Source organism: Sphaeramia orbicularis, chromosome 5 (genome assembly GCF_902148855.1).
Source record: "Sphaeramia orbicularis chromosome 5, fSphaOr1.1, whole genome shotgun sequence".
In the NCBI taxonomy this organism is placed as follows: Eukaryota; Metazoa; Chordata; class Actinopteri; order Kurtiformes; family Apogonidae; genus Sphaeramia; species Sphaeramia orbicularis.
The window spans coordinates 32630084-32645102 of record NC_043961.1 but is presented as its reverse complement, the minus strand read 5'-3'; the positions used below and the strand labels follow the sequence as shown (position 1 = coordinate 32645102).

The following is a 15019-nucleotide window of genomic DNA, read 5'->3' as shown; positions in this document are numbered from 1 at the left end:
AGAGAGATCAGCACATCAACAGATTTCAGGGCTTTGGATTTGAATGCATTTTTACTCACACACCTCTACACAAAAGCCAACTTGACCTACAGAACAGCACAGAGCTAAAGCGGGCCTGAAACAAAGGAGAGAGTTATTGGACTGAGAGACAAAAAGTGACCGACAAACTGTCACAAAAAGATTTGGGATGCCACACATCATTTGGGATATGGACACGAATACACCATATACCAAGTGAATTCACCATGTGTTAATAAATAAATAACAGTGACAAGTTTAATGTCCTACTTACTGGAAAATCACCTTATTATTTGTAAAAGAAAAAAAAGCTTTTCCATTTTTTTCCACACAGAACCACTGAATATTTTAATCAGAAACTTTTTTAACTGTACAAAGTGACATTTTAATGGTGTTTTATCATTATATCAACTGAGCATTCACTCTGGAACGCAGTATGTGATTGGTTGGTTACCTTCGATTTTAGCATAATCTTTAATCCGCTGGTAGTTGAGCTGAGCAGCCTGCTCCAAACATTTGCGGATAACTCCTTTAACTTCTTCTGGTGGAACTGGAGTCACGATGTCCTTCATCAAGACCTAAAAAACCACATTAAAAGAGGGATTATGCAATCTATTTCAGTGCTTCAGTTGTTCTTTCATGGGGTATAAAATGTCTTTTTGATATAGTACAGACCCTCTCCAGCAAAGATAAAGTGGCCTTCAGTGCACCCTCTGGACGACCGAAGGGGAAAAAATATCTACAAGGAAGGATGTAGATCCAGAAATAAGTAACAGTGGAAAAACAAACCGGCACAGTGTTTTGTGATTAGAGCTTGTGAGCAGTCGATAACTTGGTAGTCACCTGAAATTTACAATCTGGTTTTCCAATATCACACGCAACCGCTCCTTGATGTCCTCAAAGCGCTCCTTCTCATCCACTTTCACTGTGCTCAGCCCATCTGGCCTAAGAAGATCACACCCACATATTTAACCCAGCAGAAACCCCGCAGAGGTTCAAGTTATGCAACGTAAGTCTGAGTCTGACAGGAGCAATGCGCGATAAAAACACAACGCTAGCCGACAGCTTTAAGCTCCCCGGGAGCTGGTGCACATTGTGTGAATCTGTGTTTGCTTTAATTTTGTCATTTGAGTTCCAGTTTTGTGTTACACTCACAAGCAGATGACAGTGTCTCACCTTTTGGGGCCTTGACAGAGTGGTATTTTGGAATCCTTTCTCTTTCTAAACTTGAACATGCGTGGCCGTTTACTGGCAGTACTGGGATCTGGGCTTTGGGAGCTCTTTGGAGACTGTAGAGCCTCATAGCCCAGTGGCCCCCAGTAATTGCTGCCCTCTCTGACTTTAACGGACGCATGGGAGGATGAATAATATGGACAGTAAGAGACTATGGCAACAAAAGACAGAGAGAAAAGAAACAAAAATGGTAGAAACAAGGAAATATGTAGAAATATACAATTAACAACATAATATGTAATGTCAAAAACTGCAAAAAAATAATACAAAAACAACAACGTAAAAATAAGACAACATAAATATGACAAAATTAAATAGAAAATGACACAAAAAGCCTAGCTTCCTTATGATGAGCCCAACTTTATTAGTATTCTGTTCCTGTTGTGGGATGATTTTTGAGATTGAACTTGACCTACCTAATGAATGACTATATGTGGAGCAGTGCTGACTTTGGAAAATATTATTTGCCATTTGTTTATTTCAAGAAAAGGGAACCGGGCGCACCTGTTCCCGTGGACATGGGAGGCACAGAAAGCGAAGCTGTAGTGTAGAAGAGTGGGGTCGATAATCGCCCCATTCTCTGCCCTTTCCAGCAGATCACGCAGGTAGCACAGATGTCTGTGACAACCTCGAACCCCGTTCCTGGCACAGTATTCATCCAAGACAAACACCTGGCCCGGGCTGAACCATCCCTGCACAACAAAACATAAGTGAATGTATTTACCACCCGTCAGGTGACAGAATGAAATATAAAATGTGGTGTTGTACATAGGACTGGGTACTGAACTTTGATGTTATCGTGGCATTGACTGAATTGCTTTTATACTATCAACTTTCAAGAAATGTCGAGAAATTTGACACCAAATTTCAATACCTGTGGAGTAAATCTTATCCGTGTCTGTGCATGCACACACAGCTTCTACACATTTTTATTCATCATATCATACTGACAGATACCTTCAGTTTGTAGGTAATAGGTTTATTTTAAGTGATAAAACTGTAAAACTGCCACAAACATGAGGCTAAAGACCTTAAAAAGACACCTAAATTTAAACTATTTAACTTGCATTGAACCGGTTTGTTGTTGTTGTTGTTGTTGTTGTTTTATTTTAAGAAGCTGCTTTGGGTGTGTAAAAATGACAAAATCTAATGTGTAATGAGTAAAAACAGATTCTCACCAAGCAGCAGAAGGTGTCATTGAGCCTGTGGTCCAATGTGAGTCGCTGCACCATCTCAAAAAGCGAGGCGTGGTCAAAGCTACAGGGGTTAGCGGAGATAAACTCATCCATGCCATGTTTCTGAGCTCTGTCAGCGTCTATCCAGCCAATGGCACAGGGAAAAGCACACGGTTCAGAGGAGAAGCCATCAGTGAGGCAAGGCCAAACAGCAAGTGTTCATGACAACACAGAAACACTAGGGAATTATTTGGCTACTTCTAAGGGCAAATTATAAACACTTACAGCTTACATTGTCAACTTGCATTGTGTCAGATAGCGTAAAGAGATTTAATGTATTGGTGGATGAGATTCTACTGATCTGAAGCTAAGCTCAGAGGGACGGGTGCTTCTACTATATGTGCATGCTTGCATCTTGGTACGTCACATTCCCTGATGTTTTACAGGGGACGTCAATCTCAAAGGGTCCAAAACATGTTTGGAAAAAGTCCTGCTTAGATAAAATTAGATCCATTCTTCTTAATGTATTCAATAGATTCTGCCATTCTCAATTGCTGAATGTCGCTCAGGTCCTGACAAATATTGAGACGTGTGCTAGTAAAAAGATAGAAAAATGGCAAAAGAATAATTCCTCTCAACACAATGTAGAGATAAAGGCATGAAGTACTGATTCAAGAAAAATAGTTGCCATTAACTTTCTTTGTGTCAAGAAAAACACATAAAGAAAAAACATGTTACAATAAATTGCGTAAAAAAAATGTACTGAAACGCTGAGAAAACATCCTTAGAATAAATCATAACAGATACAAGCTAAACTGACCATAAATTGTTGTGCTCTGTAAATATTACAGCTGTCAGACGAAATGATGAGGACAAGGATGACTCAAAAATATAAAAGATGCAGTCATGTCCTCAGTGTGAGAGACAGGTGTCATGTCCATGAGACACTGATGTGAATGGGGATGATTTGGGTGTGTGGGTGGAGGAAGTGGAGGCCTGATCTCGTCTGGGCAGGGCTGTCAACCTCCAGGTCAGTGAGAGGGAAGGCGTAAGGGGGTTAAACATTCAGTTAAATTTGCACACAGGAAGCTTACAGAGGGTTATGTGTTACACTTCTGACAATTAGCGTGTTTTTTTTTTTTTTGTTGTTTTTTTTTTTAATCCAATCTGAGAGACAAAACCTGTGAGACAACAAGTAAAATGTGGACGATGGAAATAGAGATTGTTCAGAGAAGAGGGACGAGACAAGTACAGTGAGTCGTAATGTAAAAAGATTCGGGTTGTTAACACATGAGGTCTAGAAACACTGAGAAAATAGTGAACAGCGCTAGTAATGGGCCCAGTACTGGATGACAGACGGTGGCAGGATGAGACAACCTTTTAATGGGCCAGTGGTCGGACAAATGTTAGAGCAAAGTGATGACCACAAGACGAAGGTTCACTCGAGGCCAAGTTGGAAATGATGTGATGCCGTGGAGGAGTGTTGAGATAGTGAGAACACATCCAAAGAGTGGAGAGAAGGTGCCTGTGTTTGAGCTATGAGACACAGTGAGTGGGCTCTATCTCCTTCTGTTGGTTGGAAATGGGATTTAAATCCAGAATGCAATCAATACTACAGTGATATTGTCATAGCTTACAGTAACTTGTCAATAATCACTTCACCCATAAATAAAATCACCAGAGTACCATAGTGTATAGGCAAATACTGTTGCATACATTTATAAATCATCACATGCTGGCGAACAGTGTGACTTTGAGCTTTTAATGTCATGCACATCTGCAGACCCATTTTCAATTTTGCATTATATCTTTTTTTGGCATTCCGTTTTTTTGTTGTTTTTTTTTTTTTTTTTTCTCTACGCATTTGCAAGTTGACAATACTTGAATATGTTGCAGTGTATTCATGATCTCTACAGAGCACACTAACAGGCATACCACTACCGGAGAACTCTAATAGGGTAGCAATACAATTTGGTGCAAGTACATGGGTAAATAGCATGAAGCCGACAGAGGCAAAACTGTATCATTCTCTGGGAGATGGGGGGAAATATATGTATTTGTACAAAAGTATGGACACATGACACAGGTGTTCTCCTATTCAGGCAAACAAAGGGCAGTCAAAACAAATCAAAATGAGATCTCTCCTTTCTGGAGGTGTAACACCCGTCTAGCCTCTATCTACAGGCCCATCTACTATAGGAAGGGGGAGGGGTCCGGAGTATTTTATCGTAAGAAGGGGCGGCATTAGCTACTCCTTGTCTTTGGCATTCAGAATACTCCGCGTACATATTTGCCAACTCTCGTTGAGAAAAGTCCAAACAAAAAAAAACTAAAACCAATTGAGCCCTCTGACGTAAAGCATGATATTTATGAAGGCTGTCAGAGCAAATTTTATCAAAGAATCACAAATATTTCTGAAAGTTGTTGCGTTATAAACCTGAAAATTCATTCACACTTTACCTATATGTCTACATTCAAAACAATGTGTTAAAAACATAATGTTATATAGTTTCTACTCTAAGTTGTATCATTGATGTTAAAATTTCTCTGCAAAAATAAGTCAGCCAGTTTTGGCTTTTCAATATTATGCATTATGAGATTGCTTTACACTGAGGGATCCAGTCACCAATAAAAAATAAAGAGAGAAGGCAATTATGCAGTAACAGCTACATATCAGCTTTAACCATTACTGTGTCAAATAATAAATTCTTAGAATAAAATACATGCATCCTATACTGGCACGAATGGATGCTTATACTTGGATCCTCAAGTTGAGGTCGTCAAAAACAAAGGTTATCGACTAATATCTAAGACATGAAGCGAGACGTGAAAGGAGAAGAGGGAAAGAGAGAGAAAGAACGTTGCATTGGTCAGATAATCGGCGGGGATTATCTGAGCTGTGCCGGCTACAGGGAAGCACTTACCCTTGAGTCCAGCTAGAAGACAGCAGGGTAAGAAGGGACAAACCAGAATAACATAAAGACTAGCAACAAGGCTGGAGGAGAGCAATCACGAGACCCTGACCTAGCAGCTGCATTACTGAAGAAGGGTACAGGCAAAGCATGAAGAAGAAAACACAACTCAAAAACAACAACCTATACCAACATGAGAGTTTGTGGGCGGTGGTGTTTGAGTACATGTGAGGATACGTGAACTTGACAACAGATGCTGAGGCATATTAGAGACAGAATGAGGAAGACTGTCAGAAAGAGAGAGTCGGAGAGACAGAGACAGAGAGAGGAAGGAAGAGAGAGAGAGTTTACGATCCTCATCACTCCACTGCAGTTTATTTATCCTGGATTTTGGACAAGTACTTAAGGAGTCGAGAGCTGCACGTTAAGTACTGTCACTGAGTTGAGCTGCAGATCAAACAGGAGGCTTCATTTTAAAGGGGACACGAGGGAAAATATACACCTATCTGATTAAATCCATGGCTTTTGTCATAGAAAAGAGGCTATGAAGATCCAGAAAAAACACTAAGTATGTTTTTAATTACATGCTTCTCTTATGATTTTGATCATTTTAACCCTCAAAGACCAAAAGCATCTACTGATATCAAATGTTTAATAACTTTTCAACTATGAAGCCTATCAATACGTTGAAATAATTCAGGTTAAATTCAGTTTCTCAGCTTTTCATTGGCTTTAGATACGATCCATTTGGATGTGCAGAGACTCTGAAGTGAAGACAGAAACACTGTCATCTTCTGCAACATTGATTCACCAATTAAACTCATGTAGACTGACAAATGACAGTGGAGGTAGATGCTTGTTTTTACAATCAGTTAATGATATATTTTGCTGAAAAAGTCACATTTTCTTCACTTTCCCCAGTTCTGATGTAGTTTTTATGAACATCTACAAGGTTAGAAAAATAAAAATAGGAAAATACAACTGAAAAGCAAAATGTAGAGGATAATATTATAATAAATGGAAATAAATCACTTAAGAAAGCTTAAATATGGTGCTACAAAAATAGTTCTAGGTCTTTAAGGGTTAAATCGGTATGACATTTATTAGATGTATTTTCTGTACAATCTAATAAAGCATTCAGAGGGTAAACATTTAACTATTAAGGTAAATGTTTTTAAGTTTGTGCCCATCCTTCAGAACCTTCATAGGACTCTAGTTTTAATCAGGCCACTGCAGCAGAGTCAGGAGGGCTGTGTATGTTATGGTCCCAGTGCCATTCAAGACCACCAGGGGGTGAAACATGTACGCGTGGTGTGCCACAATGTTTCAGGGAGGGGGGTAGGAGGTCTGTGCCACTGTGAGGAGGCTTTGAATGGCAACAGCTGGCATCAGAGGAGTCAACTAACCACAAGAACGATCACATACTGGACAAAGAAATCAATGGAGAAACAACATAGAATTTATGTGATAGGATTGTGAGTAACTGATCCAATTCATGTCTGAGTATTTTACTACAATGACTGGGCTTTTTATTATCCATACTACTACTAGAACATAGATAGGGTGCCAATTACTTTTATTTGTGTTAGAAAAAATAAAGATAAAAATGTTAGAGTTAGAAAAGAAATAATTCTTAAACTGCAGAGTCAAAAGATGCACACAAAAAAAAATCATGTTTTGTTCTGAATAGCAGGATCTATTATTGTGAACTGTTCAACCATATGTGGCATTAAATTTAATAAGTCTATGTTTGTGTTGTTATGGCCTATTTTGAAGTTCTGGTTCAGAATAAGTAGAAAATAAAACTAATTGGAGTACAGACTAAATGTGTGGAGAAAAAGGCTGTTTGGAGAATTTATGGAGATACTTACAAAAATAATTTCCCTTCTTTAATGAGGGGAGACACAGGAGACGGTTACAACATAAGTTTGTACAGATGCCACACTACTGCAGACAGTCTTACCTTCACTTTGCTACCTGACCTGTGGGCTGCTTAGAGGTACAGTGACAGATTGGTTAAAACTTTAGACATGGCTGGTTTGGCTGCCATTCAATGACAGGTTAACCATCTGAGAACCGCCTCAGAACCACGGCTGCCCTTTTAGAGCTAAGACTCTGAGGATTAACACAGGCCTACGGTTAAGGACAAGAGCAACACACCCTTGCACTGTCGGTCTGAATTCAACCCCAGCAGGCTTGAATGTTCAAATCTTAATGTGTGGTGACCTGTTAAGATTTTAGAGTTTACAAGCCATACCCTACTGCTGTATGATAAGGGTTTTTCAGGTTGGTTGTTCCTTGTGAACAGATTGATGGAATAATATGGGATTGCACCTTTACATACTGTGGGAGAGGTAAAAATGAGTGGAAGTCCATCAGATGCTGGTGGGATCTGTGTGTGGTCAGGGCGTGTGTGTGCGTGCTTGTGTGTTAGTTCTACCAGCACAGTTGTGACTGCAGTGTGGAGCGCATGGCGTGAGACACTTATGGGTTAGAGCTTTCACTGATTTGTGGATGGAAACTGCTTTCTACTTAAGTTACCATGTTGAGTTTCGGGCTACTTACAGAACTGAGAAATGGGAGCATCCATTTGAGCTGAGACGCCCCCTTTGGAGTTTAGTTTCTGGACCTGAGTGGGTGGGACGGGCTTGTGGGACTGGCCAGTGGCACGATACATGGCCTGGACCCACAGGATGCGGTCCTGCTCATCATCGCTGGCAAAGATCACAGTGTCGCCCTCCTTCACTGCATTGAAGAAAGCCCTGCCGCCATCCAAGCCTGGAGTATCAAGATGAACAGGCAGTTAGTTGTACCTTCACATGTATCACGCCAAGCTCCAATTCATTAGCACTGACATTTATTTATAAAGCCTTGAGCGGCAACATGTCACCATATATCACTACTGTATTAAACTGATCAGTCATTATTGAGCACCTGCAAGTAACTGGCAACCACTGAAGGGTCCTCAGACAAATACTACAATTCTGTTGTAAATACATGGAACACTGAAACATCAATTAATACTTAAAGCTATAGAATGATTTAAAACTATTACTACAAACTATTCTGTTTTTGAATGCAACTGTTGTTTTAATTCCTAAGTATTTACTCTGTTTTCTGTGATCTTGACATCATTGAAAATAAGCCTTACCCTCAATAATAACTAAATAAAGGGTGACTGTATGAATGGAAAACATGTAGACTCACCTGGCTGGGGGTCACTGTAGTCCACAGTATAACCATCCAGCTGGAGAAGCTCCTGTGGTTCTGATTTTTTCTCTCTGTAGCTGCACATGGCGAATGTATACTGACTCACCTACAAAATAAGGAGTTAGTCATCACCTCTACAAGCCAGCGACAATGTGTGGCAAGAGTCAGTGACTTTTAATGATGCAACAAACATTCACCCCCTTTTTTTTTAGCAAAACTGGACAAAATATTTGAAGTAAATGGTAAAGTGGGTTCAAAGAGATAAAAATCCCACAGTGCTTGAAGGCAGAATTACAATGCCTGCCATGAAATATAGTGTCAAATGTCAAATCTCTGTGTATATATATATATATATATATATATATATATATATATATATATATATATATATATACACACACACACACATTCATATTACTAATGCAGGATGTGTGTGTAGATCAGTGTTGTACTAAATAAAGGAAACCTCAACAAACTTACTACCTGTCATGGCATGATCAAATTAATCCCAACAAACTTAACACTTAGTCTCTTGTTTAGGTTTAATATGCCATGACATTAAAGACATTCATGAGAGGGCCTTGAAGTTTTACACCTCTGAATTAATTTTTGTTTTGTAGACGTCAGTTAAAGGTCAAATCTGCAACATTTGTAGAGTTTGTTCTCTACTGGGAGCTTGTCATTTGTTGACGTTAACAGATTCCATTTCACATTAGCTAGTGTGGTTCACTGTTGCCACTGTGAAGCAGAAGAAACGCACACAGGAGAAAACATAAACAACCTTTAAATTCAACAGATAATCCAACCTGTGTCTCCAGGCTTTTACCACTGATGCAGAAAACTAGTGGCGTTTTGTAGGTTATGTTATTGTCCACTCACAATGAAACTAGAAAAACAATGAATTTCTATACATTTCCTGACATATCTTACATATTATATACTGACATATAAAGAGACCTTATGCTACTAGTTCATGGAGTATGCACGATTATTGTTTTTAGCCTTAAGATGCACTCAATATTGCGCCTCAGTAGGTTAAAAAGGGCCCTTAAAAGGTAACTAATGGACTAAAAACATTAACAGCCATGACCTCGACTAAGAGGGTCTTTGCTGTTTCCATCTGGATGAACACTATAACCCACCTGCACGAGGACGAAGAAACGCTTCTTCCAGCGCTTCCAAACATTCTTCCCAAATGCCCACAGATACCTGTCCACAAACAAGAGGATAAAGCCCAAATCATTATATTTGAAATGAGTAATCTGATCAAATACATGTAAAATCTGACCTCAATTCTGAGGTAATTTACATAATTCTTATATAAATGAAAGTATCAGCATAATTTTTTTTATATTCTTGGCATTCTTTAATTAAAAATATGTAGGATACACACTGTCCACCACCAGGGGGAGTAGTGTACTTCACAGTATTTTTCCATGGTACGTGACTGGAAATGAGGCCAAGGAGCTCAGAGAGCTGGAGTTTTATAAGAAAAACATAAAAAATGAAAGCTACATAGGAAATCTTTACATGTCTTACCCGCAGTGCTTCATGTTCTGTGGTTTGTCCATGCGGATGGCCAGTTTGATCTTCAGATCTTGGTCGGGGCAAGCCTTGGTCACAGTCATCTTATGGAGCTCTGACTGCTTGGGGCTGTTAGGAGTTGGGTGAAGAACAACCTGCACTCAGATGAAAAAGACAGAAAGACTTAAGACTTCATAGTTACATGGAGGTGAATCTTTGATCTCATCATGTGCAACATTCAGCAATACCAATCAATGTGTTTGCAAGACCTGGCAATTAAAAGTGTTTGTGTGAGTGCTTCACTTTTATAGAAAGTGAAAGAATAAAGTGAGTCAGGGTAGAGGAACAGAGCAGTGCTTTGCTCTGCCTCCCTGAAGAGGAGGCCTAATCTCTCTTTGCCGAGTTAAAGAGCTTTGAGGAAGCCTGCCTTCCTGCCAGTGCTGCTGCAGTGGGAGATCAAAGAGCCTTGTCACCACCAAGGTCACTGCCACTACAGGGACGTCTGACGCACACAGACCCGCAACAGCATTACCTTAAACCACAGGTAAGACATGATGAACATCTACATGATGATCAAGCAGCTGCTGTCTGTTGTTAGAAATCTTTTTCGTTTCTCGGCCTACTTCTCCGGACTATTCATTTGGGTGATGATAAAACACAAATATTGCACGGAAAATGAAAAATGAGAACACTGAACACTGTTGTTTCTTCTAAGAAAAATGCTGAAAGAAATCAGCATATCTGGAGCTGAGTTTTTTTGTATTTGGAAAATATAGAGTCTGAAAGTTTGTGTTTCAAGTCGAGTTAGAAAAAACTGGGTTATTTCTGCATCACATTCAGTTGAAGGTGGAGACTAAGCCGAGCCGATCGACTTCAGGATGTGACACAGGTACAGGCAGCTTAAACAGAACACAGACTTTAGTCACATACACCCAAAACAATGTGTGAGAGAGCATGTGTTTTTGTTTAGTTTTGTGTATAATCACAATATTTCCACACTGTGTTGGGTCTGTGTCAGTGAAAGGGCTGAAAAGAACATGAAGTGTTACCCTGCCGAGTTCTTTGTCCTCCAATGCCAGTACCCCTGTGCTCTCTGTAAACAGTTTCACCTTGACAGCAGGCAAAGGGTGTGTGGTGGTGAAGTCCCCTTGGGTCCCCCAGCTGAAAGACATAACAAAAGACCCTCCAGAGGTTAGCTTCCATGACAGCACGATAGGGCGATGTTGTCACACACTGTCTTCATCCACAGAGATCACTGCACTACTTACTTATACATAAAATCTGAAGTCTCATGGAGTTATTTCACCTTCTCCTTAGCATTTCCCAACTAACACTTTGACGTCAACACATGCTCTAAATAACACCCGACAGTTTTCAGGCCTAAGGGACTGCAGTTCACATTAGAGGGAAGGTAATACATTTATGTAGTTCATGCATGCAAACCCACGCTGCAGCAGACTCATACAGATCTACAGTAAGACAAAGGAAAATAACAAAGACACACCTCTTCCTTCCTCACTATCACTTGTTTTAAATGCATTCTGGCTATTTGTGTAACAGACCTTTCAAGCCTGCGTTATGCAAGATTTTCATATAACAAAACATTTGTCTTATCAGCAAAAGTTATTTTGTGCATCCGCAACAGGGAGGAGCAGAGACAGACACAGACTTGCTAAAATTAACTTACTGTCAACTATATTGTATTTATTCAACCTGTAAGACAAATGCATCTCGAAAGCAAGGCAAGTTTTTGCACTAAAGGGTATTTACAAATAAGATATACTGGAAAACAGAACACCGTTAAAGGGACCATACACCACATGAAGCACATTGTATACATGATGCTGCATCTTTGTCCACTGGCCTGCTTGAATACATAAAGAAAATTCCACAAATATAGAGAAAACACCATAAAACAAACAAGACACAAGGCAATGATCCACTTTACTGTAATCAGGTTACACAGCGCATATGGGCTTTTGTTACCTCCCGCTGCTATCTGAGGCTGCCAACGAGTTGTGCTGCTTTCATGTGCAGCCTAACATGATACATGGAACACAAATCCGTGATATTCTCTGTAGTGTGGTATGGAGAATACAGCGTCGATCTCCAGCCTTGGAAAGCTGTTTTTCTTGTAACCATTTCAAACATTCATGATTAATTTCGAGTTCATGTACACACCAAAGCTGTGACATGCGTCGAGCAGAGAAGCTGCTGAGTGACGCTGAGGAGCCGTGGAGAGCCGAGCTCATTTCAGATGGAACCATTGTGATGGTATGAAGGTGACCTTGTGGATCAATCTATGGTCTGTTAATGGGTTTGACAGTGCCGTGCTCCTAAAGCTCTTTCACTAAACAATATAAAGCCCTGTGAACATTGAATTGGAATGAAAGTGTGAAAACAGAATAGCTTGACTGTAGCAATGATAAGATCAAAATTAAATGTTTTGCAACAAATAAAATTATTTGGACAGAAAAAAAATAGCAGAGATCATTTGTATCATTTGATGTACTGTATATCAACCTCAGATATGCAACCAAAGTAAAATAATGTAAATGTATGTAAAATAACAATAGTAAGTTAAGTGTGAATCTTTGCAATACATCTGAACACAAGCAATTACCGTATGCAAATAAGTTCCTATGAACACAAATACAGCATATTTATCTCATGTGTGTTTTCTGTGTGTAAATACCCACCCACACCTAGATACACTCACATTAGCCTTGCCTTGTTCTCGTCTAATCCCTTCTCTCATTCATGTCCCTCCATCTCTCTCATACTCTCTTCATGAAATGGCTCTTGAATTAGAGAGATCAGAGGAAGACATTTGGGTCTTAAAATAACTTGTATTTGCATGAATGTTTCACGGACATTTTACCGTCTATCTTGTGATGTGCAATGCTGCTTAATTACATGTAACAAAATGTATGAAGATGTAATTAGTCAACCGGAGCTCTGACAATGAAATTGCAAAAGAAAATGTGAGGTCATAAGTATTTAAGGTTAAATGGATTTGCAAATCAAGGATGGATTTTTTTTTAATGCACCCATTCTTGTCTTACTGAGGCAGAAACCGTCCAGTCTCAAAGGTTTCCTGATTTAACTGTGAATCATCAGTGACTCAAAAGCTTCAACAAAACTGTCATACAATAAAGGTTTGTTCTCCCACAATGACACTTTGACCAAATATTTGAAAGATTTAGCGTTGACGTTTTGCTCAACAGCGAACAGTGCCATTTCTTAGACGATGTATTTCACACAGACCAAAGAACAATTAAAGGTAAAAAAAAAAAATGTTCCTGTAAACAAGATGCCACTGAAAAGCATGAGCTCTCTCTTTATTTCAAGAGGATTTTCAGTCTAGTGGATTTTATCCAGAGGTTATGAATCAACCCACAGGAGGCACCACAGATCAATTAAAGACGGAGACAGAATGTGAGCAGCACACGCCTAAAATGAGCACAGTTAAATTATTGGAGAGGTAACTAAATCACAAAATGACATTTTCTCTTTGGAAAAAATCAAAGATGAGAAAGTCTCAGAGCCACTGTCTAGTGTCCAAAACTCACTGTGTGTAGAGGAATTAGGAACAGTAAAAAGATATAAGAAAACAGAACAATGAAGTACTTGGCAAATATTCAGATAAAACTGATGGTGTTTAGAAAGTTCAGGTCAATAACACGGATGCCCAAACTTTAACATTATTACAATCAATGACATTATTTTTTTGTGTACTACTAAGATTCCAAACTACTGAGCCATTGTATTGACTATTGATCGCCTTATCTGTCCACAAACAGGGATCAGTAATCACAATGAGACTGATATTTTTTAATTAGCTTCCTTGAATTGTTAACTGGAATCTTTGGATTATTCATCTGAAAGAAATCGCTTTAACCCATAAAGACCCAAACATCCACTGTCGACCAAAACCATTTACTAATCTAAACTGTTGATCCACTCATCCTATCAATACATGTAAATAATTCATGTAAATGCAGTTTGTCATCTTTTCATGGTCATCAGATATGACACATTTGGACGTTCAGAGTAGTCCGTAGTGAATGTGGAAACACTGTCATCTTCTACAACATTGATTCATCAGTAAAACCCATGGAGTTGGATCAATGACAGTGAATGGAAATGCTTGGTTTATGTTCAGTTAATGATATATTTTACTGAAAAAGTCACTTTTTCAGCAGTTTTCTCTGTTTTTGATATAATAACCATCAACTTTAATCTGAGTTTTTATGAACATCTACATTATCAGTAAATTAAATTTGGGAAAATACCAGATTTTCACTAAAAACACAAAACACAGAGGGTAATATTATAATTAAATGGTGATAAATCACTTAAAAAAGTTAAATATAGAGAAAAAAATATTTTGGAACTGCCACAAAAGTCACACTGGGTCCTTATGGATTAAACCATCAGGGTTAAGATGAAATATTGTGGCATGGAAAATGGTTGATTAGGAATTAATGTATGAATGTATGTATGACAAACATGACTAGAATTATGAATTGCTTACGTTGGCTTAGATGCTTCAGCTTGGTCAGTCTGGAGTTTCTCGCCTCCCTCCACCTCCATGGTGCAGTAGACAATCCTGTTAGGTGCCAAAGACTTCAGCCCTTGCACTTCCATGATTACCACCTAAGAAGCACAAGACACTTGAGTGAAAGCTGTGGACAAGAAAGATTCTCCTCTTGGAATCAAAGAGTGGGCAACAGATGTGGTCATGTTGAAACCTTCCATCTTAACAGAAATTGTAGAAATATTCTCTGAGCCAAGATCACTATTTTCACTTGAGAGATTCCACAAATACTATAACCATCCTTACAAAGTCTGAATTTTTGCCAATAATCAGTCAATAATTGTAGAGTAGGCATAATCTACCACATTAAATCTAATACCTGGTGTTAAATACATTAATGAATATAA

The 15019-nt window shown here is 39.0% G+C and overlaps 1 protein-coding gene across 10 annotated transcripts in view; it reads right to left on the bottom strand.

Moving 5' to 3' along the window:
• The window catches only part of cadpsb (Ca2+-dependent activator protein for secretion b), a 71127-nt gene that overhangs the window by 21670 nt on the left and 34438 nt on the right, over window positions 1-15019 (bottom strand). For 4 of the 10 annotated variants that reach the window (XM_030134385.1, XM_030134386.1, XM_030134388.1 and 1 more), the window contains exons 6-18: window positions 14610-14731; window positions 11122-11233; window positions 10088-10227; window positions 9691-9757; window positions 8546-8654; window positions 7904-8116; window positions 5351-5362; window positions 2430-2566; window positions 1756-1943; window positions 1195-1353; window positions 862-963; window positions 694-757; window positions 473-596 (exon numbers count right to left, since the gene is read on the bottom strand). In XM_030134385.1, the coding sequence (XP_029990245.1) occupies window positions 473-596; window positions 694-757; window positions 862-963; window positions 1195-1353; window positions 1756-1943; window positions 2430-2566; window positions 5351-5362; window positions 7904-8116; window positions 8546-8654; window positions 9691-9757; window positions 10088-10227; window positions 11122-11233; window positions 14610-14731 (1549 nt within the window). The remainder of the gene's footprint in view (window positions 1-472; window positions 597-693; window positions 758-861; window positions 964-1194; window positions 1354-1755; window positions 1944-2429; window positions 2567-5350; window positions 5363-7903; window positions 8117-8545; window positions 8655-9690; window positions 9758-10087; window positions 10228-11121; window positions 11234-14609; window positions 14732-15019) is intronic. The other 6 variants (XM_030134395.1, XM_030134391.1, XM_030134393.1 and 3 more) reach the window with 3 other exon arrangements.